Source organism: Physella acuta, unplaced genomic scaffold (assembly GCF_028476545.2).
Source record: "Physella acuta isolate Inbredline_101_S28 unplaced genomic scaffold, ASM2847654v3 ptg000079l, whole genome shotgun sequence".
In the NCBI taxonomy this organism is placed as follows: domain Eukaryota; kingdom Metazoa; phylum Mollusca; class Gastropoda; family Physidae; genus Physella; species Physella acuta.
This window is the reverse complement of record NW_026731599.1, coordinates 1636484-1664225: the sequence shown is the minus strand read 5'-3', so window position 1 is coordinate 1664225 and position 27742 is coordinate 1636484. Positions and strand designations below refer to the sequence as shown.

The 27742-nt window shown below is 40.1% G+C and overlaps 1 protein-coding gene across 5 annotated transcripts in view; it reads left to right on the top strand.

The window, feature by feature from the left end:
* LOC131955118 (serine/threonine-protein kinase ATR) overlaps nt 1–27742 on the top strand; it is a 57116-nt gene that overhangs the window by 28892 nt on the left and 482 nt on the right. For 4 of the 5 annotated variants that reach the window (XM_059319120.1, XM_059319097.1, XM_059319103.1 and 1 more), the window contains 30 exons: nt 1752–1863; nt 2061–2198; nt 2989–3166; nt 4471–4649; nt 5353–5458; nt 5569–5719; nt 6331–6421; nt 8502–8567; nt 9455–9570; nt 11222–11366; nt 11992–12125; nt 12731–12830; nt 12943–13056; nt 13227–13414; nt 15663–15861; nt 17634–17744; nt 19798–19866; nt 20053–20105; nt 20577–20610; nt 20816–20928; nt 21043–21172; nt 21559–21648; nt 22392–22499; nt 22598–22755; nt 24719–24814; nt 25326–25479; nt 25614–25679; nt 26272–26357; nt 26441–26540; nt 26682–26795. In XM_059319120.1, coding sequence (XP_059175103.1) covers nt 1752–1863; nt 2061–2198; nt 2989–3166; nt 4471–4649; nt 5353–5458; nt 5569–5719; nt 6331–6421; nt 8502–8567; nt 9455–9570; nt 11222–11366; nt 11992–12125; nt 12731–12830; nt 12943–13056; nt 13227–13414; nt 15663–15861; nt 17634–17744; nt 19798–19866; nt 20053–20105; nt 20577–20610; nt 20816–20928; nt 21043–21172; nt 21559–21648; nt 22392–22499; nt 22598–22755; nt 24719–24814; nt 25326–25479; nt 25614–25679; nt 26272–26357; nt 26441–26540; nt 26682–26795 — 3499 coding nt within the window. The remainder of the gene's footprint in view (nt 1–1751; nt 1864–2060; nt 2199–2988; nt 3167–4470; nt 4650–5352; nt 5459–5568; nt 5720–6330; nt 6422–8501; nt 8568–9454; nt 9571–11221; nt 11367–11991; nt 12126–12730; nt 12831–12942; nt 13057–13226; nt 13415–15662; nt 15862–17633; nt 17745–19797; nt 19867–20052; nt 20106–20576; nt 20611–20815; nt 20929–21042; nt 21173–21558; nt 21649–22391; nt 22500–22597; nt 22756–24718; nt 24815–25325; nt 25480–25613; nt 25680–26271; nt 26358–26440; nt 26541–26681; nt 26796–27742) is intronic. The other variant, XM_059319111.1, reaches the window with a different exon arrangement.

Genomic DNA, 27742 nt, shown 5'->3' with positions numbered 1-27742 from the left:
AGGTCATAGTGCTCTCCACACCATTCCTTCATATACTGAGGTCATAGTGCTGACCACACCATCCCTTCATATGCTGAGGTCATAGTGCTGACCACACCATCCCTTCATATGCTGAGGTCATAGTGCTCTCCACACCATCCCTTCATATACTGAGGTCATAGTGGTGACCACACCATCCCTTCATATACTGAGGTCTAGTGCTGACCACACCATCCCTTCATATGCTGAGGTCATAGTGCTGACCACACCATCCCTTCATATGCTGAGGTCATAGTGCTGACCACACCATCCCTTCATATGCTGAGGTCATAGTGCTGACCACACCATCCCTTCATATGCTGAGGTCATAGTGCTCTCCACACCATCCCTTCATATGCTGAGGTCATAGTGCTGACCACACCATCCCTTCATATGCTGAGGTCATAGTGCTGACAACACCATCCCTTCATATGCTGAGGTCATAGTGCTGACCACACCATCCCTTCATATGCTGAGGTCATAGTGCTCTCCACACCATCCCTTCATATGCTGAGGTCATAGTGCTGACCACACCATCCCTTCATATGCTGAGGTCATAGTGCTGACCACACCATCCCTTCATATGCTGAGGTCATAGTGCTGACCACACCATCCCTTCATATACTGAGGTCATAGTGGTGACCACACCATCCCTTCATATACTGAGGTCTAGTGCTGACCACACCATCCCTTCATATGCTGAGGTCATAGTGCTGACCACACCATCCCTTCATATGCTGAGGTCATAGTGCTGACCACACCATCCCTTCATATGCTGAGGTCATAGTGCTGACCACACCATCCCTTCATATGCTGAGGTCATAGTGCTGACCACACCATCCCTTCATATGCTGAGGTCATAGTGCTGACCACACCATCCCTTCATATGCTGAGGTCATAGTGCTCTCCACACCATCCCTTCATATGCTGAGGTCATAGTGCTGACCACACCATCCCTTCATATGCTGAGGTCATAGTGCTGACCACACCATCCCTTCATATGCTGAGGTCATAGTGCTCTCCACACCATTCCTTCATATACTGAGGTCATAGTGCTGACCACACCATCCCTTCATATGCTGAGGTCATAGTGCTCTCCACACCATCCCTTCATATGCTGAGGTCATAGTGGTGACCACACCATCCCTTCATATGCTGAGGTCATAGTGCTGACCACACCATCCCTTCATATGCTGAGGTCATAGTGCTGACCACACCATCCCTTCATATACTGAGGTCATAGTGCTGACCACACCATCCCTTCATATGCTGAGGTCATAGTGCTGACCACACCATCATATGCTGAGGTCATAGTGCTGACCACACCATCCCTTCATATACTGAGGTCAAGAAACATGAACTACTTTTTCTAAATACAGTATTCAGTACATCATGTTATATATTTCTTTTTAGTGATTTAGATAGCAGTGCATTTTTGTTCTTGTTTTTAGCGTATAATTATATAAAAGTGTGTTATTAAAATGTTTATTAAATAACTGTTTCTTCCATAAAGTTTCAAACATTAAGGTACAGAACTCTATCAATAGCGACAACACTTACATTCAGTAATATTACAAGAATGTTAGCATTCTACTTTGGCAAAAAGTTTTGACCTTCTTGTGAAGGAATACAACTATTTAATAAGGGACATAAATTATTTCTGTGAATTGAAATAAAGTAGTCAGATGTTGTTGGCTATTGAAGTTATTGCCCTTATGTCTGTCACCACTCAGGTACAAACTGGATATCAGGTCGATCAACTACCCCCGGCCTATCTATGGCAGTGAAAAGGGAAAAAACTTTAAGGACTGGATCTCAAACTGGACTGGTTACCTTATAACTAAGGTATGTGGTGCTGGTTACCTTATAACTAAGGTCTGTGGTGCTGGTTACCTTATAACTAAGGTATGTGGTACTGGTTACCTTATACCTGTGATGCAGTTTACCTTATAACTAAGGTATGTGGTGCTGTATGTGATGTGATATTGAGCTGTTTACCTTTTAACTTGAGTTGTTTTTTTAAAGTGTTTGAATAATTTCAGATAAACCCCGGTACAGCCAAGCAGGTGTTCACTGCATGTAGTGCAGTGAAGCGTCACAGCAAACAGGTGGCTCTTTACATCCTGCCTCATGTGGTGCTGCAGGTTTTAACTGATGGGACAAGGGGCAATGTGGATGAGGTAATTAACTGATGGGACACAGGCCAATGTGGATGAGGTAATTAACTGATGGGACACAGGGCAATGTGGATGAGGTAATTAACTGATGGGACACAGGCCAATGTGGATGAGGTAATTAACTGATGGGGCACAGGCCAATGTGGATGAGGTAATTAACTGATGGGACACAGGGCAATGTGGATGAGGTAATTAATTGATGGGACATAGGGCAGTGTGGATGAGGTAATTAATTGATGGGACACAGGGCAGTGTGGATGAGGTAATTAACTGATGGGACACAGGGCAATGTGGATGAGGTAATTAACTGATGGGGCACAGGGCAATGTGGATGAGGTAATTAACTGATGGGACACAGGGCAATGTGGATGAGGTAATTAACTGATGGGACACAGGGCAATGTGGATGAGGTAATTAACTGATGGGACACAGGCCAATGTGGATGGGGTAACATAGACGGCGCTTGCAAGGGAGTGTTAAATGGTCATTAACAAGGTATAGGTCCTAGATGTTACACTAACAGGCTGTGTACAGCCTAGCACATCACATCAACTATACAAAAAACTGGAAAATGACAAATGAAATCAAAGTAACTAAAAGTTAAAATGTATAATAAGCTATCCACACTACACAAATTATAACAGATGGAGTCAAGGACACTACAAAAAAATTCCACAAACACTGCTGTTATTAATTATCCTATAATACAATAAACTGTGAGCCATGTAGTGTGAGATGTTTGTGTCCCCAGATTTATAGAGAGCTGATGGAAGTTCTGTGTTTGTGTCCCCAGATTTATAGAGAGCTGATGGAAGTTCTGTGTGCCATGCAGAAACCAGAGAGCATCCAGGACAGTAGCACCAACTTTCAGCACCTGAGTGCTCAAACCATTTTCTCCATCATGGATTACCTAACCATGTGGCTAAACCACCAGGTGCAAGCTTGTTCAGGTGGAAGAATGGCTGCCAGAGGTGAGTAGCCTTTGTACACCTAAGGTTTGGGCCACTCATGTTGGTACAGCTGAAGGTTTGGGCCACTCATGTTGGTACAGCTGAAGGTTTGGGTCAACATCATGTTGGTACAGCTGAAGGTTTGGGTCAACATCATGTTGGTACAGCTGAAGGTTTGGGTCAACATCATGTTGGTACAGCTGAAGGTTTGGGTCAACATCATGTTGGTACAACTGAAGGTTTGGGCCACTCATGTTGGTACAGCTGAAGGTTTGGGTCAACATCATGTTGGTACAACTGAAGGTTTTGGCCACTCATGTTAGTACACCTAAGGTTTGGGCCACTCATGTTAGTACACCTAAGGTTTGGGCCACTCATGTTAGTACAGCTGAAGGTTTGGGTCAACATCATGTTGGTACAACTGAAGGTTTGGGCCACTCATGTTGGTACAGCTGAAGGTTTGGGCCACTCATGTTGGTACAACTGAAGGTTTGGGTCAACATCATGTTGGTACAACTGAAGGTTTGGGCCACTCATGTTAGTACACCTAAGGTTTGGGCCACTCATGTTAGTACACCTAAGGTTTGGGCCACTCATGTTAGTACAGCTGAAGGTTTGGGTCAACATCATGTTGGTACAACTGAAGGTTTGGGCCACTCATGTTGGTACAGCTGAAGGTTTGGGCCACTCATGTTGGTACAACTGAAGGTTTGGGTCAACATCATGTTGGTACAACTGAAGGTTTGGGCCACTCATGTTAGTACACCTAAGGTTTGGGCCACTCATGTTAGTACACCTAAGGTTTGGGCCACTCATGTTAGTACAGCTGAAGGTTTGGGTCAACATCATGTTGGTACAACTGAAGGTTTGGGCCACTCATGCTGGTACAGCTGAAGGTTTGGGCCACTCATGTTGGTACAGCTGAAGGTTTGGGCCACTCATGTTGGTACAGCTGAAGGTTTGGGCCACTCATGTTGGTACAACTGAAGGTTTGGGCCACTCATGTTGGTACAGCTGAAGGTTTGGGCCACTCATGTTGGTACAGCTGAAGGTTTGGGCCACTCATGTTGGTACAGCTGAAGGTTTGGGTCACTCATGTTGGTACACCTAAGGTTTGGGCCACTCATGTTGGTACAGCTGAAGGTTTGGGCCACTCATGTTGGTACAGCTGAAGGTTTGGGCCATTCATGTTAATACAGCTGAAGGTTTGGGCCACTCATGTTGGTACACCTAAGGTTTGGGCCACTCATGTTAGTACAGCTGAAGGTTTGGGCCACTCATGTTTTTGTTTTTTCCTTCTATGAAGGTAATGTTTTTTCTTTTAGCAGAGACTTATGAGAGTAACCCATGTTACGCTGCAGTAAAAGGATTTTTAAAAAGAATTCCCCAAGACGTTCTGGCTGAGGCATGTTTGAACTGTAAAGCCTACACCAGAGCTCTTCGACACTTTGAGATGTTTGTCTCTGCTGATCAGGATATACAGAAGCACTTAGACTTTATGCAGGTAACAAAATGCTCTTCGTAGCCTAGCAGGTCAGCCAGAGACAGTTTGAAAGTTTTGTAAATGATTTTGGTGCCTGCAGAAACAATATTTTAATAGACATTTTTTGTTTGTGGAAATATTGCAGTAGAAATATTTTGTTTGTTGAAATGTTGCAATAGAAATATTTTGTTTGTGGAAATGTTGCAGTAGAAATATATTGTTTGTGGAAATGTTGCAATAGAAATATTTAGTTTGTTGAAAATTGTTTGTTTTAATAGGAATAGTTTGTATAGAAATACTTTATCTTTAGTAACTATGTTTTGATGAAATATTTATTCTATAGAAACTATAGTTTTGATGAAAATTTTGTATATAGAAACTGTATGTTTTGTTGAAATATTTGTCTGTAGGAACTATGTTTTACTGAAATATATTGCGTCTATCTATAAAAAACTGTTTTACTGAAATATTTTGTCTGCAGAAACTGTATGTTTTGTGGAAATATTTTTTGTCTGCAGAAACTATGTTTTGTTGAAATATTTGTCTGTAGAAACTGTATGTTTTGTTGAAATATTTGTCTGTAGAAACTGTATGTTTTGTGGAAATATTTTTTGTCTGCAGAAACTGTATGTTTTGTGGAAATATTTTTTGTCTGCAGAAACTATGTTTTGTTGAAATATTTGTCTGCAGAAAATGTATGTTTTGTTGAAATATTTGTCTGCAGAAACTGTATGTTTTGATGGATGAACCAGATGGTGTGCTGGGCATCTCAGCTGTTAGAGTCTCACAACCTACACTAATGCAACAAATCTTAACACATGAGGCATTAGGTAACATTGTACACCTGTATACTACATACTTTAACTAAGCTATTGGCCCTTCTACACCTGTATACTAAAAGATTTTGGTAACCATTTTCTACTTTAAATGTCCCCACTAGGAGAACTGCAAGATGCGCAGGCCTGCTATGATCGTGCTATAGAGCTGGAGCCAGATGTCATTTCACACCATCACGGCATCTTGAAGAGTCTAATGGACTTGGCCCAACCTGGATCTGCACTCTTTCGTGCTACTGGCATTCTTGCTGAGAGGTAAGACTACCAGGTAATTCTGTCAACTCTTAGGTGATGGACCCATAGCTCAGGTAACAGAACTACAGCCTGTCAAGGAAGTATTGTCGTCATGCAAGAAATTCAATGAAATGTTGACAGTTTTCACCATTTTATACCTCACAGCTTTATTGTATACTTAATATAAATGATGTAATCTTGAAAAAATCTAATTCAAAATTTTGACCTAGTTTGATGGTTTTATTACCTCCTGGTGCCGGAAAAACTTAGTTTTGTAATCCTCTCTGTTTGTGTGTGTCTGTGTCAACATAATAACTTGAGTACCATTACAAATTCATATATATATATATATATTTATCACTTGAGAGCTGTTACAGTTACGTAGAAGAATTTTTGTATGTAGATAGATATAAATGATCTTATTTGCTGTTTTCTTTCAAATGGCGTTTTGACCAATATCTATTTTATACAATATTTTTCTCAGAAAAGTATAACATTAAAATATATAGGCCTATAATTCACGTGTAACGGGTACCCATGGCTAGTTATTATGGGAGATCATTCCTGCTTTATTTATAATTGGAATCCACTATAAGTAAAAAAAAATTGTATAAATAAAATTTGACATTCAGACCAAGCTGGACACAAGAACTAAACAGTTATTGTATTGAGGCTGCCTGGAAACTCAGTAGCTGGGACAAGCTGGAGCAGGTGCTCAAATGTGTAAGTCTTCTGTAATCTTAGAGGTTCTCACTTCTGTAATATTAGAGGTCCTCACTTCTGTCATCTTAGAAGTTCTCACTTCTGTCATCTTAGAGGTTCTCACTTCTGTAATCTTAGAGGTTCTCACTTCTGTAATCTTAGAGGTTCTCACTTCTATAATCTTAGAGGTTCTCACTTCTGTCATCTTAGAGGTTCTCACTTCTGTAATCTTAGAGGTTCTCACTTCTGTAATCTTAGAGGTTCTCACTTCTGTAATCTTAGAGGTTCTCACTTCTGTAATCTTAGAGGTTCTCACTTCTGTAATCTTAGAGGTTCTCACTTCTGTAATCTTAGAGGTTCTCACTTCTGTAATCTTAGAGGTTCTCACTTCTGTAATCTTAGAGGTTCTCACTTCTGTAATCTTAGAGGTTCTCACTTCTGTGATCTTAGAGGTTCTCACTTCTGTAATCTTAGAGGTTCTCACTTCTGTAATCTTAGAGGTTCTCACTTCTGTCATCTTATAGGTTCTCACTTCTGTCATCTTAGAGGTTCTCACTTCTGTAATCTTAGAGGTTCTCACTTCTGTAATCTTAGAGGTTCTCACTTCTGTAATCTTAGAGGTTCTCACTTCTGTAATCTTAGAGGTTCTCACTTCTGTAATCTTAGAGGTTCTAACTTCTGTGATCTTAGAGGTTCTCACTTCTGTCATCTTATAGGTTCTCACTTCTGTAATCTTAGAGGTTCTCACTTCTGTAATCTTAGAGGTTCTCACTTCTGTCATCTTAGAGGTTCTCACTTCTGTCATCTTAGAGGTCCTCACTTCTGTCATCTTAGAGGTTCTCACTTCTGTAATCTTAGAGCTTCTCACTTCTGTCATCTTAGAGGCTCTCACTTCTGTCATCTTAGAGGTTCTCACTTCTGTAATCTTAGAGGTTCTCACTTCTGTAATCTTAGAGGTTCTCACTTCTGTAATCTTAGAGGTTCTCACTTCTGTAGTCTTAGAGGTTCTCACTTCTGTAATCTTAGAGGTTCTCACTTCTGTAATCTTAGAGGTTCTCACTTCTGTAATCTTAGAGGTTCTCACTTCTGTAATCTTAGAGGTTCTCACTTCTGTAATCTTAGAGGTTCTCACTTCTGTAATCTTAGAGGTTCTCACTTCTGTAATCTTAGAGGTTCTCACTTCTGTAATCTTAGAGGTTCTCACTTCTGTAATCTTAGAGATTCTCACTTCTGTAATCTTAGAGGTTCTCACTTCTGTAGTCTTAGAGGTTCTCACTTCTGTAATCTTAGAGGTTCTCACTTCTGTAATCTTAGAGGTTCTCACTTCTGTAATCTTAGAGGTTCTCACTTCTATAATCTTAGAGATTCTCACTTCTGTAATCTTAGAGGTTCTCACTTCTGTAGTCTTAGAGGTTCTCACTTCTGTAATCTTAGAGGTTCTCACTTCTGTAATCTTAGAGGTTCTCACTTCTGTAATCTTAGAGGTTCTCACTTCTATAATCTTAGAGGTTCTCACTTCTGTCATCTTAGAGGTTCTCACTTCTGTAATCTTAGAGGTTCTCACTTCTGTAATCTTAGAGATTCTCACTTCTGTAATCTTAGAGGTTCTCACTTCTGTAGTCTTAGAGGTTCTCACTTCTGTAATCTTAGAGGTTCTCACTTCTGTAATCTTAGAGGTTCTCACTTCTATAATCTTAGAGGTTCTCACTTCTGTCATCTTAGAGGTTCTCACTTCTGTAATCTTAGAGGTTCTCACTTCTGTAATCTTAGAGGTTCTCACTTCTGTAATCTTAGAGGTTCTCACTTCTGTAATCTTAGAGGTTCTCACTTCTGTCATCTTAGAGGTTCTCACTTCTATAATCTTAGAGGTTCTCACTTCTGTAATCTTAGAGGTTCTCACTTCTGTAATCTTAGAGGTTCTCACTTCTGTAATCTTAGAGGTTCTCACTTCTGTAATCTTAGAGGTTCTCACTTCTGTCATCTTAGAGGTTCTCACTTCTGTCATCTTAGAGGTCCTCACTTCTGTAATCTTAGAGGTTCTCACTTATGTAAGCTTTGAGGTCCTCACTGCTTGGTAAAACGTTGGATTTTTTCTTCACAGGAAAAGGGGGGTAACAACAACTGGGCTGTACTGACTGGAAAAATCCTCATGGCCTCTAAAGTCAAGGTAATGCTCAAGTTAGCAAAGGGACCAAGTATAATGTATACCTTTACCCCATGTAGAAAGCCTAAAGCCCCACATCCTTTTATCCCATGTAGAAAGCCTAAAGCCCCACATCCTTTTATCCCATGTAGAAAGCCTAAAGCCCCACGTATTTTTATCCCATGTAGAAAGCCTAAAGCCCCACTTACTTTAATCCCATGTAGAAAGCCTAAAGCCCCACATACTTTTATCCCATGTAGAAAGCCTTAAAGCCCCACATACTTTTACCCCATGTAGAAAGCCTAAAGCCCCACATCCTTTTATCCCATGTAGAAAGCCTAAAGCCCCACATACTTTTATCCCATGTAGAAAGCCTTAAAGCCCCACATACTTTTACCCCATGTAGAAAGCCTAAAGCCCCCACATACTTTTATCCCATGTAGAAAGCCTAAAGCCCCACTTACTTTAATCCCATGTAGAAAGTCTAAAGCCCCACATCCTTTTATCCCATGTAGAAAGCCTAAAGCCCCACTTACTTTTACCCCATGTAGAAAGCCTAAAGCCCCACATATTTTTATCCCATGTAGAAAGCCTAAAGCCCCACATCCTTTTACCCCATGTAGAAAGCCTAAAGCCCCACTTACTTTTATCCCATGTAGAAAGCCTAAAGCCCCACTTACTTTTACCCCATGTAGAAAGCCTAAAGCCCCACTTACTTTTATCCCATGTAGAAAGCCTAAAGCCCCACATCCTTTTACCCCATGTAGAAAGCCTAAAGCCCCACTTACTTTTATCCCATGTAGAAAGCCTAAAGCCCCACATACTTTTATCCCATGTAGAAAGCCTAAAGCCCCACATCCTTTTATCCCATGTATAAAGCCTAAAGCCCCACTTACTTTTATCCCATGTAGAAAGAGTCTGAATTCCTGGAGTGCCTGGAGCTGGCTAGAAAAGATCAGATGGGACCTCTGTCAGCTGCCAGCATGGAGATGGGCTCTTACTCTAGAGCTTATGAAAACATTCTCAGGTGATCCAAACTTGGGTGATGTCACATTTGTGGGATGGTTGACTCTAGAGCTTATGAAAACATTCTCAGGTGATCCAAACTTGGGTGATGTCACATTTGTGGGATGGTTGACTCTAGAGCTTATGAAAACATTCTCAGGTGATCCAAACTTGGGTGATGTCACATTTGTGGGATGATTGACTCTAGAGCTTATGAAAACATTCTCAGGTGATCTAAACTTGGGTGATGTCACATTTGTGGGATGGTTGACTCTAGAGCTTATGAAAACATTCTCAGGTGATCCAAACTTTGGTGATGTCACATTTGTGGGATGGTTGACTCTAGAGCTTATGAAAACATTCTCAGGTGATCTAAACTTGGGTGATGTCACATTTGTGAGATAGTTGATTTCAGCAGATGTTTTTTATGTTTAAATGAAATTAAAAAATAATTTTCCAGTGCCTGACTAAAAAAAAACCCTCTACTTATTCTTGTTTCTGACATTTGTTTTCACGTATTGACCCTCAATCAATTAATCAGATGGCTCTCTACGTGGTTGAGTCAATAAAGCTCAAGGTTGCTAAACCGAAAAATCTCAAGTTTGAACCCTCTAGCAGATGAGGCTCGTTAGCTGGGGACAGTCACTCTTCTAGGAATCAAACAACTACTGCCTTTTAGTCTGTTCTTGTTTGGACAAATGCTATGGAAGCAAATCCAAAAACAAAAGCAGGCTGAAATCGGAGTCAATGGCCTTAATTGCGCATAACCAGTTGACACGTATTTAATTGTGTTGGAGTGGATCCCTTCCTACACTAAAATTAAGAACAAATGTAGTTTTTTTTCATGCTCTTGTGAGCGATGTTACCTGTGTCCCATGTCATGTGACATGGGACTGTGGGTACTTTCGTGCCTAGCCGTGTCAGTCACACGCAAGGCTGCTGTCTGTGGACACGGTGACGGTACCAAGATGTAGACCTAATGAAGGTAGTGTGGTTATATAAATTATGTTTATTGTTAGAGTACTTATTTGTGTATTCCTGCTAGTGCTGCATGTGCACACTAGTTAGGTTGAGTATTTATTTAAGTATTTATTTGTTGTACTACTTATTGGTACTTGTTGGCAGTACTGTGTACTGGCCGAAACAATTTTTATTGTACCAGTGTATATTGTAGCCTACACGTGGTGTTGTCATGAATGTAACTTTTTCTTTACATTTGTTTTAGGGCTAAAGTTTTTTTGTCTTTCTTCAGTTTTTTTCTCTCTGTTTTGAAATCGTCGTACTACTGTGTTATGCATCGCCATCATGGCTCGATGCCGTAAATAAAGCGAGTACTTGACAACAACTGTCGGTGCCACTCTCAGTGTGTTCTAAATCTCAGGGTCAGCCCGTCTTAACCACAACACCTCAGTGGGTAAAAGCATCCCCACTGAGTGAGGGTTACATTTACAATGCTACCTTAAATGTCTTATTTCATTAGAAAAATCCAGAAAATAGCTTTTTTTTTTTATGAACTTTGGCAAAAATGTTGTATTCCGCCAATCACACATCCGCCCATAATGTCATCAACCCCACCACCAACCCAATGTGTGTTTTGAACATAGAAATAATTTTTTTACCTCCCACTAAATGCTTGTATTAGCATGGGTTGTAATTTTTTAATTTTTCCCCAGGCTTCACATGATTAATGAAATTGAGGAATTTTTCCAAGTTTTAGTGGATTTCCCACACAATATTGATGACCACAGAGATGTCATTGTTTTACCATCAGCTAGTGATCTTCTTGAGCAGTGGCATCAAAGGTTACAAATGACCCAGGTATGTCAGAGGAACATATCCACTTCTGACTAAACAAGACATGTTCACGTCTGACTAAACAAGACATGTCCACGTCTGACTAAACAAGACATGTCCACGTCTGACTAAACAAGACATGTCCAAGTCTGACTAAACAAGACATGTCCAAGTCTGACTAAACAAGACATGTCCAAGTCTGACTAAACAAGACATGTCCAAGTCTGACTAAACAAGACATGTCCAAGTCTGACTAAACAAGACATGTCCAAGTCTGACTAAACAAGACATGTCCAAGTCTGACTAAACAAGACATGTCCAAGTCTGACTAAACAAGACATGTCCAAGTCTGACTAAACAAGACATGTCCAAGTCTGACTAAACAAGACATGTCCAAGTCTGACTAAACAAGACATGTCCACGTCTGACTAAACAAGACATGTCCAAGTCTGACTAAACAAGACATGTCCACGTCTGACTAAACAAGACATGTCCACGTCTGACTAAACAAGACATGTCCACGTCTGACTAAACAAGACATGTCCACGTCTGACTAAATATGACATGTCCACATCTGACTACACAAGACACAAATTACCCTAAACAGATGTTAGGGACTGTTGATATATTAAAATAAAACTATTCCCAGTCATCATTCCGCACGCAAGAACCAATCCTTACACTACGCCGTACGCTGTTGTCTCTCATACAAAAGGACAGACATCCTGGACTAGAAAGACAGATTGGCAAGTGGTGGCTGTGGAGCGCCAAGGTGGCTAGGAAGTAAGCACACATGACATCTAGCATGACAGCTAACATGACATCTAGCATGACAGCTAACCTTTAGAAAGGAAGTAAGCACACATGACATCTAGCATGACAGCTAACATGACATCAAAACATGACAGCTAACCTTTAGAAAGGAAGTAAGCACACATGACATCTAGCATGACAGCTAACATGACATCAAAACATGACAGCTAACCTTTAGAAAGGAAGTAAGCACACATGACATCTAGCATGACAGCTAACATGACATCAAAACATGACAGCTAACCTTTAGAAAGGAAGTAAGCACACATGACATCTAGCATGACAGCTAACATGACATCAAAACATGACAGCTAACCTTTAGAAAGGAAGTAAGCACACATGACATCTAGCATGACAGCTAACATGACATCGAAACATGACAGCTAACCTTTAGAAAAGAAATAAGCAAACATGATATCTAGCATGACAGCTAACATGACAGCAAAACATGACAGCTAACCTTTAGAAAGGAAGTAAGCACACATGACATCTAGCATGACAGCTAACATAACGGCTAACCTGTGGTAACCTTAACATAGCTGAGTACTAGCCTGATATGAGCATGTTTGTTACAGAGCTGGATACCTCCAGTCTGCCTATGGATGTCTCATCCAGGCAAGTTCTTACAACTTGCCAGAGTTTTATGTGGAGAAAGCCAAGTGGTTATATGAGAAGGTTTGTTTTTCTCTTGCATTTTATGTACCCATTCAAACAAGATGGACACAACAGAATTGTATTTGACTATAGGGTGGATATCAATAATTAGTTGATGTCAAATTGTTTCCAGGGTGAATCTGTGTCTGCTATAGCCTGTTTAGACAAAGGTATACAGGAACATTTTGGTACAGATCTTGGCAAGATAGACACCCTTAACCAGCCACTGAAACAGGTGTATGCACAGGTAGGGAATGCTTCATTAGACCACAACACCACAAGTGAAATAAACATAAGATCACAACATTCCAAGTAAACCAAACATTAGACCACAACTTTGGTATTTTAGGCAATGTTGCTATGTGTCCACTTTTTTGTTTTAGGCAATGTAGCTGTATGTCCTTTTTGTTGTTTTAGGCAATGCTGCTCTATGCCCGCTACAGCGAAGAGACGTCAAATTTGGAGACTAACTCCATTGTCAAATCTTATAAAAATGTCATTGCTGCTTGCCCAGAATGGGAAGATGGATATTTTCATCTAGCCAAGTATTATGATCGTGTGATGAATACCATCATTGATGATAAAGATAAAGCTGAGAAACAAGGGTACGTGATATCTGCTTTTTTTTTTCATTCTTGCTACAGCTTGCTAATGTGTTGTGGTGCTTTATTCTACTGATTTCATTCTTGCTACAGCTTGCTAATGTGTTGTGGTGCTTTATTCTACTGATTTCATTCTTGCTACAGCGTGCTAATGTGTTGTGGTGCTTTATTCTACTGATTTCATTCTTGCTACAGCTTGCTAATGTGTTGTGGTGCTTTATTCTACTGATTTCATTCTTGCTACAGCTTGCTAATGTGTTGTGGTGCTTTATTCTACTGATTTCATTCTTGCTACAGCTTGTTAATGTGTTGTGGTGCTTTATTCTACTGATTTCATTCTTGCTACAGCTTGTTAATGTGTGTTGACTTGTTCTAGGGATTTCATTCTTGCTACAGCTTGTTAATGTGTTGTGGTGCTTTATTCTACTGATTTCATTCTTGCTACAGCTTGTTAATGTGTTGTGGTGCTTTATTCTACTGATTTCATTCTTGCTACAGCTTGTTAATGTGTTGTGGTGCTTTATTCTACTGATTTCATTCTTGCTACAGCTTGCTAATGTGTTGTGGTGCTTTATTCTACTGATTTCATTCTTGCTACAGCTTGTTAATGTGTTGTGGTGCTTTATTCTACTGATTTCATTCTTGCTACAGCTTGCTAATGTGTTGTGGTGCTTTATTCTACTGATTTCATTCTTGCTACAGCTTGCTAATGTGTTGTGGTGCTTTATTCTACTGATTTCATTCTTGCTACAGCTTGCTAATGTGTTGTGGTGCTTTATTCTACTGATTTCATTCTTGCTACAGCTTGTTAATGTGTTGTGGTGCTTTATTCTACTGATTTCATTCTTGCTACAGCTTGTTAATGTGTTGTGGTGCTTTATTCTACTGATTTCATTCTTGCTACAGCTTGTTAATGTGTTGTGGTGCTTTATTCTACTGATTTCATTCTTGCTACAGCGTGCTAATGTGTTGTGGTGCTTTATTCTACTGATTTCATTCTTGCTACAGCTTGTTAATGTGTTGTGGTGCTTTATTCTACTGATTTCATTCTTGCTACAGCTTGTTAATGTGTGTTGACTTGTTCTAGGGATTTCATTCTTGCTACAGCTTGTTAATGTGTTGTGGTGCTTTATTCTACTGATTTCATTCTTGCTACAGCTTGCTAATGTGTTGTGGTGCTTTATTCTACTGATTTCATTCTTGCTACAGCTTGTTAATGTGTTGTGGTGCTTTATTCTACTGATTTCATTCTTGCTACAGCTTGCTAATGTGTTGTGGTGCTTTATTCTACTGATTTCATTCTTGCTACAGCTTGCTAATGTGTTGTGGTGCTTTATTCTACTGATTTCATTCTTGCTACAGCTTGCTAATGTGTTGTGGTGCTTTATTCTACTGATTTCATTCTTGCTACAGCTTGCTAATGTGTTGTGGTGCTTTATTCTACTGATTTCATTCTTGCTACAGCTTGCTAATGTGTTGTGGTGCTTTATTCTACTGATTTCATTCTTGCTACAGCGTGCTAATGTGTTGTGGTGCTTTATTCTACTGATTTCATTCTTGCTACAGCTTGTTAATGTGTTGTGGTGCTTTATTCTACTGATTTCATTCTTGCTACAGCTTGTTAATGTGTGTTGACTTGTTCTAGGGATTTCATTCTTGCTACAGCTTGTTAATGTGTTGTGGTGCTTTATTCTACTGATTTCATTCTTGCTACAGCTTGTTAATGTGTTGTGATGCTTTATTCTACTGATTTCATTCTTGCTACAGCGTGCTAATGTGTTGTGGTGCTTTATTCTACTGATTTCATTCTTGCTACAGCTTGTTAATGTGTGTTGACTTGTTCTAGGGATTTCATTCTTGCTACAGCTTGTTAATGTGTTGTGGTGCTTTATTCTACTGATTTCATTCTTGCTACAGCTTGCTAATGTGTTGTGGTGCTTTATTCTACTGATTTCATTCTTGCTACAGCTTGTTAATGTGTTGTGGTGCTTTATTCTACTGATTTCATTCTTGCTACAGCTTGTTAATGTGTTGTGGTGCTTTATTCTACTGATTTCATTCTTGCTACAGCTTGTTAATGTGTTGTGGTGCTTTATTCTACTGATTTCATTCTTGCTACAGCTTGCTAATGTGTTGTGGTGCTTTATTCTACTGATTTCATTCTTGCTACAGCTTGCTAATGTGTTGTGGTGCTTTATTTTACTGATTTCATTCTTGCTACAGCTTGTTAATGTGTGTTGACTTGTTCTAGGGATTTCATCATTTATGTGGTGAGAAACTTTGGCCACTCCTTGCAGTATGGCAACCAGCACATTTACCAGTCCTTGCCTCGACTGCTGAGCCTGTGGCTGGACTACGGCACCGTTGTTGTAGAGGCTGAGAGACGGGACAAAGGCAAACAAACACAGAAACTCAAGAACCAAAGGACTGTTCTCAAAAGGATTAATGATGTGTGTAGTCAGACATTATTTTTATTTCATCCAGTTCTTCTGTCTGTCGGAAGGGGTAGAATCAAATTCTTCCCTCAGTTTTACTTGACTTATTTCATTTAAATTAGGACTAGACTATGATCATTTAAAGGGTTCCCAGAACAATGTGCAATTGGAAAAATGTACAACGGAAAAATGTGCAAATACAAACTAATTATATTAATACACTTTAATTTAGTTATATTTTGTGGAGATAGGTTTTATTATGCTACAGTATACATGTAGTCTCTCTTTGTTAATGTCTATAAATGCTTAACAATAAATGTCCTCGTAACGCCTGCTGCCGCCCGCTTACAATACGCATAGAAAAATTAAATTTGTTTCATAAAAATTTGGCCTACTAATCCTAATTTTTAACTAACCAGGAAGTTGGATAGTTTCAGCATCCTTTTACGGTTTGGCAATTTTGAAATTAGTCTCTTTCCATCCCGAAATTTTAGACTCATCTGTCTTATTTTTAGTTGCTTTAAAATTAAAAATAAAATAAAAACATGCCTATCTATCTAGGCATGTATTTTACTATTTATATATCTTAAATATAACCAAATTGATATTCAACAGTTAAAGTCGATGCATAGTTATTTAAACAAAAATAAATAAAGTTGACTACACAAAATGTCCTATTTAGGATTTACTCTGACATTTATTTTTATACTGTACTTCTACGGAATAATTTTATTCTATTTAATACTGTTGGAAAGCCAGATATAATTCCAGCACTAAGCAGCATTTTTTCTCTTAATTATTAGTTTAGTTTCGACAAAAACAAATATTTTGTGAAACTGTTCATTTGTTCATACAGAGTTATGCTCCTTACATTGGGCCGTCAAGGGTGGTGTTTTGGTAGAATGAATGGGTCATTAATGGTTAATTTAAGAAAACAAAAATGCCCATTTGCATTTTGTTGTGCACAGTTTTCACATTGCACATCTTTAATGTCACTAGTTCAAAGTTGGTCACTGAAGGGATAGGCTTTACACAGGGAAGATAACTCCAACATTTGAGGCTTATATATTAGTGATGATTAAATTTGAATCCTGACTAACTAGCACAAGAATTTCTTCTAGTCTCATCCCCCCCCCCCCCCCCACACACACACACACTGCCTAGCACCAGAGACATTTCTCCTAACCCCACACTCCCTAACACAAGAGTGTCACCCCACACTTCCTAGTCCCATACACACTAGATCCTCCTAGTGTCACCCCACACTTCCTAGTCCCATACACACTAGATCCTCCTAGTGTCACCCCACACTCTAGATCCTCCTAGTGTCACCCCACACTTCCTAGTCCCATACACACTAGATCCTCCTAGTGTCACCCCACACTTCCTAGTCCCATACACACTAGATCCTCCCAGTGTCACCCCACACTTCCTAGTCCCATACACACTAGATCCTCCTAGTGTCACCCCACACTTCCTAGTCCCATACACACTAGATCCTCCTAGTGTCACCCCACACTTCCTAGTCCCATACACACTAGATCCTCCTAGTGTCACCCCACACTTCCTAGTCCCATACACACTAGATCCTCCTAGTGTCACCCCACACTTCCTAGTCCCATACACACTAGATCCTCCTAGTGTCACCCCACACTTCCTAGTCCCATACACACTAGATCCTCCTAGTGTCACCCCACACTCTAGATGCTCCTAGGAAAACCAAGTAGTTTAAATTCACTCAATGCATGCTGTTAGAAGCCAACCTAATGCAAGTCTCTATGTTGCAGATAATTTGTGAACTAAACCAAGAGCTTTCTCCTTACCAAATGTTTACAGCCTTTGCGCAGCTGATATCTCGCATCTGTCATGCTCAACCAGATGTCTTCATTGTTCTTAAGGTTTGTTGGCTTTTCCCTCTTACTTGTACATTCACACATTGCATGCCCACATGCCCAAGTGGCATGTGCTACTGCCTGCCCAAGTGGCATGTGCTACTGCCTGCTCAAGTGGCATGTGCTACTGCCTGCCCAAGTGGCATGTGCTACTGCCTGCTCAAGTGGCATGTGCTACTGCATGCCCAAGTGGCATATGCTACTGCCTGCTCAAGTGGCATGTGCTACTGCATGCCCAAGTGGCATGTGCTACTGCATGCCCAAGTGGCATGTGCTACTGCATGCCCAAGTGGCATGTGCTACTGCATGCCCAAGTGGCATATGGTTTCATGCATGCTCAAGTGGCATATGCTACTGCCTGCTCAAGTGGCATGTGCTACTGCCTGCTCAAGTGGCATATGCTACTGCATGCTCAAGTGGCATATGCTACTGCCTGCTCAAGTGGCATGTGCTACTGCATGCTCAAGTGGCATGTGCTACTGCATGCCCAAGTGGCATGTGCTACTGCATGCCCAAGTGGCATATGGTTTCATGCATGCTCAAGTGGCATATGCTACTGCCTGCTCAAGTGGCATGTGCTACTGCCTGCTCAAGTGGCATGTGCTACTGCATGCCCAAGTGGCATGTGCTACTGCCTGCTCAAGTGGCATGTGCTACTGCATGCCCAAGTGGCATGTGCTACTGCATGCCCAAGTGGCATGTGCTACTGCATGCCCAAGTGGCATGTGCTACTGCCTGCCCAAGTGGCATGTGCTACTGCATGCCCAAGTGGCATATGGTTTCATGCATGCTCAAGTGGCATGTGCTACTGCATGCCCAAGTGGCATGTGCTACTGCCTGCCCAAGTGGCATGTGCTACTGCCTGCTCAAGTGGCATGTGCTACTGCCTGCTCAAGTGGCATGTGCTACTGCATGCCCAAGTGGCATGTGCTACTGCATGCCCAAGTGGCATGTGCTACTGCCTGCCCAAGTGGCATGTGCTACTGCCTGCTCAAGTGGCATGTGCTACTGCATGCTCAAGTGGCATATGGTTTCATGCATGCTCAAGTGGCATGTGCTACTGCATGCCCAAGTGGCATGTGCTACTGCATGCTCAAGTGGCATGTGCTACTGCCTGCTCAAGTGGCATATGGTTTCATGCATGCCCAATATATTAATACTAGCCATCGGTACCCGTTTCACATGAATTATAGGCCTATATATTTTAAAATGTTGAACTTGTTTGAGAAAAATAATTTATAAAATAGTTTTTGGTCAAAACGCAATGTGCAACACTACACGCTGAACGATATTACTGACAAAGCAAATAAATAACTAATTGGCTAAAAATCCGACACATTTAACATAACACAGGCACACACTGATTAAGTGACTTTAATGATTCCGTTAAAAACTCTGCTATTCCACGGTATTCTTATTGTTTTTATAGTGATTTATTTTTATTAGGTTTTTATGAATAGATCTATAGATTTAAATGAAATAGTTCATTTAGTCTAGATCTAGAATCTAAATCTATATCTAGAATCCAAATAGATAATATAAAAACTTATAAAAGTTTAGGCCGAGAAACTTTAAGAAATTGTTGAGAATACTCATAAGGAGGTTTCTGCTGAAAAAAATTTTCAAATTGGCAGGAGTTTTTGGCAGGGCGTGATTTGTTTTTTACAGAAACCTCACCTGGAGTGTTCTAATCAGCTTCCCAAAGTTTGATGGTGATTGGATGAATGGTGTCAAACCGCAATCACCTATTTTTTATATACCCTATATAGAGAAAAAACACTGATGTTTAAAACACGACAAATAATTTTTTTTTTTACGTTTAAAGAAAAAATCCTGTTAATTCGTTAGCGAATGAAGCAATCTGCTTCATTGTTAACAGCATGCTATTTGGTGCTCTGGGTTATCCTATGAGCACTATGGCGCTTATGTTTATCTTTTTTATTTATGTATATAATTTATTTGTTTATGCACACATATTTGCGCACAGATACATATCTCTGCACAGACACATACATATCCATTGGTTGATCCGACAATTGACCCACTGATTTTTTTACAGGAAATAATTTCTCGTTTGTTGATAGAGTATCCACATCAAGCAATCTGGATGATGATGGCTGTATCAAAGGTAATTAAATGTTCATCAAATGATGGCTCTATATATGGTAATTAAATTATTGCACTATTTGAGGTGAATTGTTGTAAAATGTTGAGAGGATTTGAAGTTCTTGACTCATGTCAAAAATAAAACATTTTGTTGGTTTTCTTTCCAGCTGTAAATGTAAAAAAAAATCCTATTATTTTGCTTTTTCAGTCCTCCTATAAGAGAAGAGCTGAGAGATGTACAGACATATTTGCTACAGCAGTGTAAGAATGTTCTTCCTTTTAGCTTGAGTATAGCAAGAATTCTCCTCATTATGGGGTCGTGCATAAATGACGTCACACTCGTAAGGGGGACAGGGGTCCGTAATATTGTGATGGGGGGAGGGGGGGTTCAGATGGTGGGACGTCACATTTTTGCATTAACAAAAAGTAATGTTGGAAAATGAATTTTAGCCGTTATTTCACATTTTAGAAAACTGTTTTAATAAATTATAATAGGAATTGATTAAAATACTCTATGATGAGAGTTCAGACAAGATTTTGGAAAAATATTGATGTTTTAAGAAAAATTCAACTGCAATTTTGAGGGGGGGTTGTAGGCTGAGATGTGACATCATTTTAGGGGGAGGTCTGGCTTTTTGTGACGATGTGTCAAAAAAAGCGTAACGTCATTTATGGATGACCCCTATGTACCACAAATTAAGAGTTTAAACATCACTTGATTTATTTCCCCAGACAAAAAAGACCAGGCTTGTCTAAATTAATCCAGGTACATTTTTTTTTATTGTTAGGTGTTGATGTTTAGTTAATCACATTTTTATTTACATGTTTTATTGTTGGGGTGTTGAACTTATTGGATCAAATATATATTAAAAATATATATTGTTAAGGTGTTGAACTCTTTAGATCACATTTTTAAAAAATTTATTTATGTGGTTTTAAGTTAAGTGAAAAGTAAACTTTGTTTGGATTAGGATTACATCCGCCTAACAGATCATCTAATTGAAGTGTGTGAGAAACATCTGGATCCAGGAAGTACCAGCTTAAATGTGACTTTTCGACCTCTAAAGCGCTTGTTTGAGGATAGGTTAGTGAAGATGAGTTTGTTTGTAAGCCAGTTTAGTCCAATGTCCAACTTTGTTATCCCACTTAGTAAAATGTCTGACTAAATCTCCCACTTTGTGTTGCTCTCAATGTCCAGGAACCTGAGCCAAATGCTGCTGCCCACCCAAGCTTCAGTGTGTGTCAAGCTGCCAGCTACTATAGCCAGAGACCAACAGCACAGTCCCTTCCCAGACAATCCCATTTACATCCAGGGCTTTGAGGACAATGTAAGTTGTCACTGACTTGTCTCCCTTGTTGGTTTTAGCTAGTTTATTTAAACTGAGTTTCTTTTCAGTTGGGTGCACACAAGCTGTATAAAGCTGTGCACACAAGCTGTATAAAGACTAAAGGAGAGAGCTATGCCGAGCTCACTCCATCTTTGGTTCAGATGTGGAATACTGTTTCATGTCTGTTTAATATGTCTGGTGTGTGTTTTAGGTGAACTGTTTCCTGTTTGTTTAAACTGTCTGGTGTGTGTTTTAGATGAACTGTTTCATGTTTAAAACGTCTGGTGTGTGTTTTAGGTGAACTGTTTCCTGTTTGTTTAAACTGTCTGGTGTGTGTTTTAGATGAACTGTTTCATGTTTAAAACGTCTGATGTTGTTTGCTACAGATTGAAGTTCTCCCATCACTGCAAAGACCAAAAAAGATTACAATACTGGGAAGTGATGGTCAGCGTTATGTCATGATGTGCAAGCCCAGGGTGGGTAACTTTGAAATGTATTAAATCACAGCACCTTTAGTGACAAGCTACTGACAGCACCTCTCTCTTGTGACAAGCCACTGACAACACCTCTCTCTCTCTTGTGACAAGCCACTGACAACACCTCTCTCTTGTGACAAGTCACTGACAGCACTTCTCTCTCTTGTGACAAGCCACTGACAGCACCTCTCTCTCTTGTGACAAGCCACTGACAACACCCGTCTCTCTTGTGACAAGCCACTGACAACACCTCTCTCTCTTGTGACAAGCCACTGACAGCACCTCTCTCTCTTGTGACAAGCCACTGACAACACCTCTCTCTCTTGTGACAAGCCACTGACAACACCTCTCTCTTGTGACAAGCCACTGACAACACCTCTCTCTCTTGTGACAAGCCACTGACAGCACCTCTCTCTCTTGTGACAAGCCACTGACAACACCTCTCTCTCTTGTGACAAGCCACTGACAGCACCTCTCTCTCTTGTGACAAGCCACTGACAGCACCTCTCTCTCTTGTGACAAGCCACTGACAGCACCTCTCTCTCTTGTGTAAGCCACTAACAGCACTTCAACTATGCTATTTACAATAGTGAATTGCTTACAATTGGGTGTATTGCTTACAATTGGGTGTATTGCTTACAATTGGGTGTATTGCTTACAATTGGGTGTATTGCTTACAATTGGGTGTATTGCTTACAATAGGGTGTATTGCTTACAATTGGGTGTATTGCTTGGACTTTTAGGATGATCTACGCAAGGATTGCCGCTTGATGGATTTTAACAATGTGGTCAACAGATTTCTTCGTAGAGACCCAGAATCCAGGCGTAGAGGTTTACTTATTCGAACTTATGTAAGTGTTGTTGAGCAGTTTATCCAGATGATCTGTTCTGTGTAAGGGGTGGGGAGTTAGATAAGAGCTTGAATACTGAGTGCTATATTCCCTTCTAGAATGTGACACCACTAAACAAAGAGTGTGGGTTAATCGAGTGGGTGAACAACACAACTGGACTACGCCATGTTTTGTTGAAGCTTTACAAACAGAGAGGCATCTTCATGACAGGAAAGGAACTAACTGCATTGAAACCTCCTCTAAATGCCAGTATAGAGTAAGTTTTTTATGTACACTACTCACTATTAAACTTCATCTATTCATATCACCTTTTGTAATATCATGTCTCACTGTGAGGGGAGAGGTTTTGAGATATGAATGTAGCTATTGTATACAGTAATGTACACTGTAATACACATCCAGTACGGGGAATGTACTGCGTAATCGTCTTCTTGTAGCCTGACACAGTTTAGTGATGGAAACAAACACAAAAGGTCCAATTCATGTGAAACTATAATGTTCTTATTTAAGCATAAATTGGTCTCCTACCTAACTAATCTTCAGCCCAACTCAACCATCTACTAATAATATCTAACTATGACTGCTTCCTAAACATGTCTAACCTCTAACACTATTTCCAACTGCCCACAAGTCCATGGTCAGCTGACTGTCACACGTGACGGTCATCTCCTGCTACAATTCTATTGGTTCTCCTTGACTGACCAATGTCTACGTGTTCTACCTGACTGACGCTATCCTATCTTTCGCCTGCTTGACCTCTGACCTATTTGTAACTAGTGTCATCACGTCTCACCATTTGTCACATCTCACCATTTGTCATGTCTCACCATTTGTCAAATCTCACCATTTGTCATGTCTTTCTATTTGTCACATCTCACCATTTGTCATGTCTCACCATTTGTCAAATCTCACCATTTGTCAAATCTCACCATTTGTCATGTCTTTCCATTTGTCACATCTCACCATTTGTCAAATCTCACCATTTGTCATGTCTTTCCATTTGTCAAATCTCACCATTTGTCATGTCTCACCATTTGTCACATCTCACCATTTGTCATGTCTTACCATTTGTCATGTCTCACCATTTGTCATGTCTCACCATTTGTCAAATCTCACCATTTGTCACATCTCACCATTTGTCAAATCTCACCATTTGTCATGTCATTCCATTTGTCACATCTCACCATTTGTCATGTCTCACCATTTGTCATGTCTCACCATTTGTCATGTCTTACCATTTGTCATGTCTCACCATTTGTCATGTCTCACCATTTGTCACATCTCACCATGTGTCATGTCTCACCATTTGTCACATCTCACCATTTGTCACATCTCACCATTTGTCAAATCTCACCATTTGTCATGTCATTCCATTTGTCACATCTCACCATTTGTCATGTCTCACCATTTGTCATGTCTCACCATTTGTCATGTCTTACCATTTGTCATGTCTCACCATTTGTCATGTCTCACCATTTGTCACATCTCACCATGTGTCATGTCTCACCATTTGTCACATCTCACCATTTGTCATGTCTCACCACTTGTCAAATCTCACCATTTGTCATGTCTCACCATTTGTCACATCTCACCATTTGTCATGTCTCACCATTTGTCACGTCTCACCATTTGTCATGTCTCACCATTTGTCATGTCTCACCATTTGTCACGTCTCACCATTTGTCACATCTCACCTTTAGTCCCATCTCACAACCTAAATGGCATAACTGGTGTTTGGGAAATTAATTTTAACTCACATGTTACTTTTCAGCTTTTTCAAAAAAATAAAATCCTTGTTTAACCTATTTTTAGAAAAAAATATTTTCATCCATAACTTAAAAAGTTTGAATCAAAACTTTTTATTTGTAGTATGTTTCTGTGACCTCAGTAAATGAAGGGATAGTGTGGTCGGCACTATGCCCAGCTGCCTTTACTTTCCCTAGTGTCAGGTACCCATAAGCTATGGGTGGGCTCAGTGATGTTCTACAACTCTTGTCGGGGACATGAACTTGAGACTTTTCACTTAGCAAATGAATGCTCTACCATTCAACCAGGCTGTCCCACGTTTGAATATTGAGATTTGGGCAACTACAGATACAGTTTTTTCAGACCAGAGAGAAGCTGCACATTGCAGTACATGGGTCAAATTTGTAAATGAGAGAATGGCATATCATATAAAATTAGAAAAAAGTATTAATTTGTTTATTTAACAATTTCAGAACTAAAATGAAAATTTTCAAGGAGAAGCTGCTACCCAAACATCCTCCCCTGTTTCCTGAGTGGTTCTTAAGGACATTCCCTGACCCCACCTCATGGTGAGTTCTTGTGTTGTCCAGTTTCATTTTTTTTTTATGGTCTTGTCCAGTTTCATTATTTCTTTATGGTCTTGTCCAGTTTCATTATTTCTTTATGGTCTTGTCCAGTTTCATTATTTCTTTATGGTCTTGTCCAGTTTCATTATTTCTTCATGGTGTTGTCCAGTTTCATTATTTCTTTATGTTTCAACTGTTGTGTTTGCTGGTATAGGGCTATGGTTCAACTGTTGTGTTTGCTGGTATAGGGCTATGGTTCAACTGTTGTGTTTGCTGGTATAGGGCTATGGTTCAACTGTTGTATTTGCAGGTATAGTGCTATGGTTCAACTGTTGTATTTGCAGGTATAGTGCTATGGTTCAACTGTTGTATTTGCAGGTATAGTGCTATGGTTCAACTGTTGTATTTGCAGGTATAGTGCTATGGTTCAACTGTTGTATTTGCAGGTATAGTGCTATGGTTCAACTGTTGTATTTGCAGGTATAGTGCTATGGTTCAACTGTTGTATTTGCAGGTATAGTGCTAGAGTATCCTATGCAAGGACTGCAGCTGTGATGAGTATGGTAGGATACATTCTAGGCCTAGGAGACCGGCATGGAGAGAATATCCTCTTTGATTCAACAACTGGGGACTGCATTCATGTTGATTTTAACTGCCTGTTTAATAAGGTTGGTACATTTACTATCCACTAGGAACTTGAGCCCTTACATCCTGAGCTCATACTTCACTCATGCCCAATATCTATCCTACAAGGCTTCTTAAGTCAGACTGTGATTGCTGGTTGCTAACTTTATATTCACAGGGAGAAACTTTTGAGTGGCCTGAGAGAGTCCCTTTTCGTCTAACACACAACATGACAGCAGCTTTTGTAAGTGATTGACACTACCAACATGTGTACACACTACACTGTAGGACTAACATGTGCACACAACGCTGTAGGACTAACACATGTACACACTACACTGTAGGACTAACACATGTACACACTACACTGTAGGACTAACACATGTACACAACACTGTAGGACTAACACATGTACACACTACACTGTAGGACTAACACATGTACACACTACACTGTAGGACTAACATATGTACACACTACACTGTAGGACTAACACATGTACACACTACACTGTAGGACTAACACATGTACACAACACTGTAGGACTAACACATGTACACACTACACTGTAGGACTAACACATGTACACACTACACTGTAGGACTAACACATGTACACACTACACTGTAGGACTAACACATGTACACACTACACTGTAGGACTAACACATGTACACACTACACTGTAGGACATGTGCACACTACACTGTAGGACATGTGCACACTACAATGTAGGACTAACACATGTACACACTACACTGTAGACTAACAAGCTAAATGCTTACACAACAGATAAGATTCCTCCCAGAGTTTACAGTAGATGTGTCAATGTTTCAGGGACCACTGGGCTATGAAGGTGTGTTCAGGCGAGCATGTGAGATGACTCTCAAAGTGATACGTGATCAGATGGACCCACTCATGAGGTAGTTATATGTCTATGTGTACTCATCTGTGGGCTTGTATGCCTGTCTTTAAGTAAACTGCTCCACCACTGCCTTTGTTTCAGTGTGCTCAAACCTTTCATCTATGACCCTCTGGTGGAGTGGAGCACACAGTCCTCAAGGGGACAGCACTCCAGTGAAACAGGGGAGATAAATAATGAGCTGGTAAGAGAATTTTAGGCTCACGATTTAGTCAGTAATCCCTGAATGTTTTTGTCAATTAAATATTGGATATTTAGTACAATACATAAAAAAAGGACTGAAGATTAAATTAAACTTATACCTGACTTTCTTTGACTTGTTCAGGCTTTAAGTCATGTTCAGAACATTGAAGATAGAATGCGTGGAATATTAAAGACCAAAGCAAAACCCAGGTGTCTTCCACTGTCTATTGAAGGTCATGTTGACTATCTGATCAAGGTAAGCAGCACCAATGTGCTAGTGATGTTACCTATGTTGTAGCATCAATGTGCTAGTGATGTTACCTATGTTGTAGGTTAGGTCCCTAGCACCACTGTGCTAGTGATGTTACCTATGTTGTAGGTTAGGTCAGTAGCACCAATGTGCTAGTGATGTCACCTATGTTGTAGGTAAGGTCAGTAGCACCAATGTGCTAGTGATGTTACCTATGTTGTAGCACCAATGTGCTAGTGATGTCACCTATGTTGTAGGTTAGGTCAGTAGCACCAATGTGCTAGTGATGTCACCTATGTTGTAGGTAAGGTCAGTAGCACCAATGTGCTAGTGATGTTACCTATGTTATAGCATCAATGTGCTAGTGATGTCACCTATGTTGTAGGTAAAGTCAGTAGCACCAATGTGCTAGTGATGTCACCTATGTTGTAGGTAAAGTCAGTAGCACCAATGTGCTAGTGATGTCACCTATTTTGTAGCATCAATGTGCTAGTGATGTCACCTATGTTGTAGGTTAGGTAAGTAGCACCAATGTACTAGTGATGTCACCTATGTTGTAGGTAAAGTCAGTAGCATCAATGTGCTAGTGATGTTACCTATGTTGTAGGTTAGGTCCCTAGCACCAATGTGCTAGTGATGTTACCTATGTTGTAGGTAAAGTCAGTAGCACCAATGTGCTGGTGATGTTACCTATGTTGTAGCATCAATGTGCTAGTGCTGTCACCTATGTTGTAGGTTAGGTCAGTAGCATCAATGTGCTAGTGATGTTACCTATGTTGTAGGTAAAGTCAGTAGCACCAATGTGCTAGTGATGTTACCTATGTTGTAGGTTAGGTCCCTAGCACCAATGTGCTAGTGATGTTACCTATGTTGTAGGTAAAGTCAGTAGCACCAATGTGCTAGTGATGTTACCTATGTTGTAGCATCAATGTGCTAGTGATGTTACCTATGTT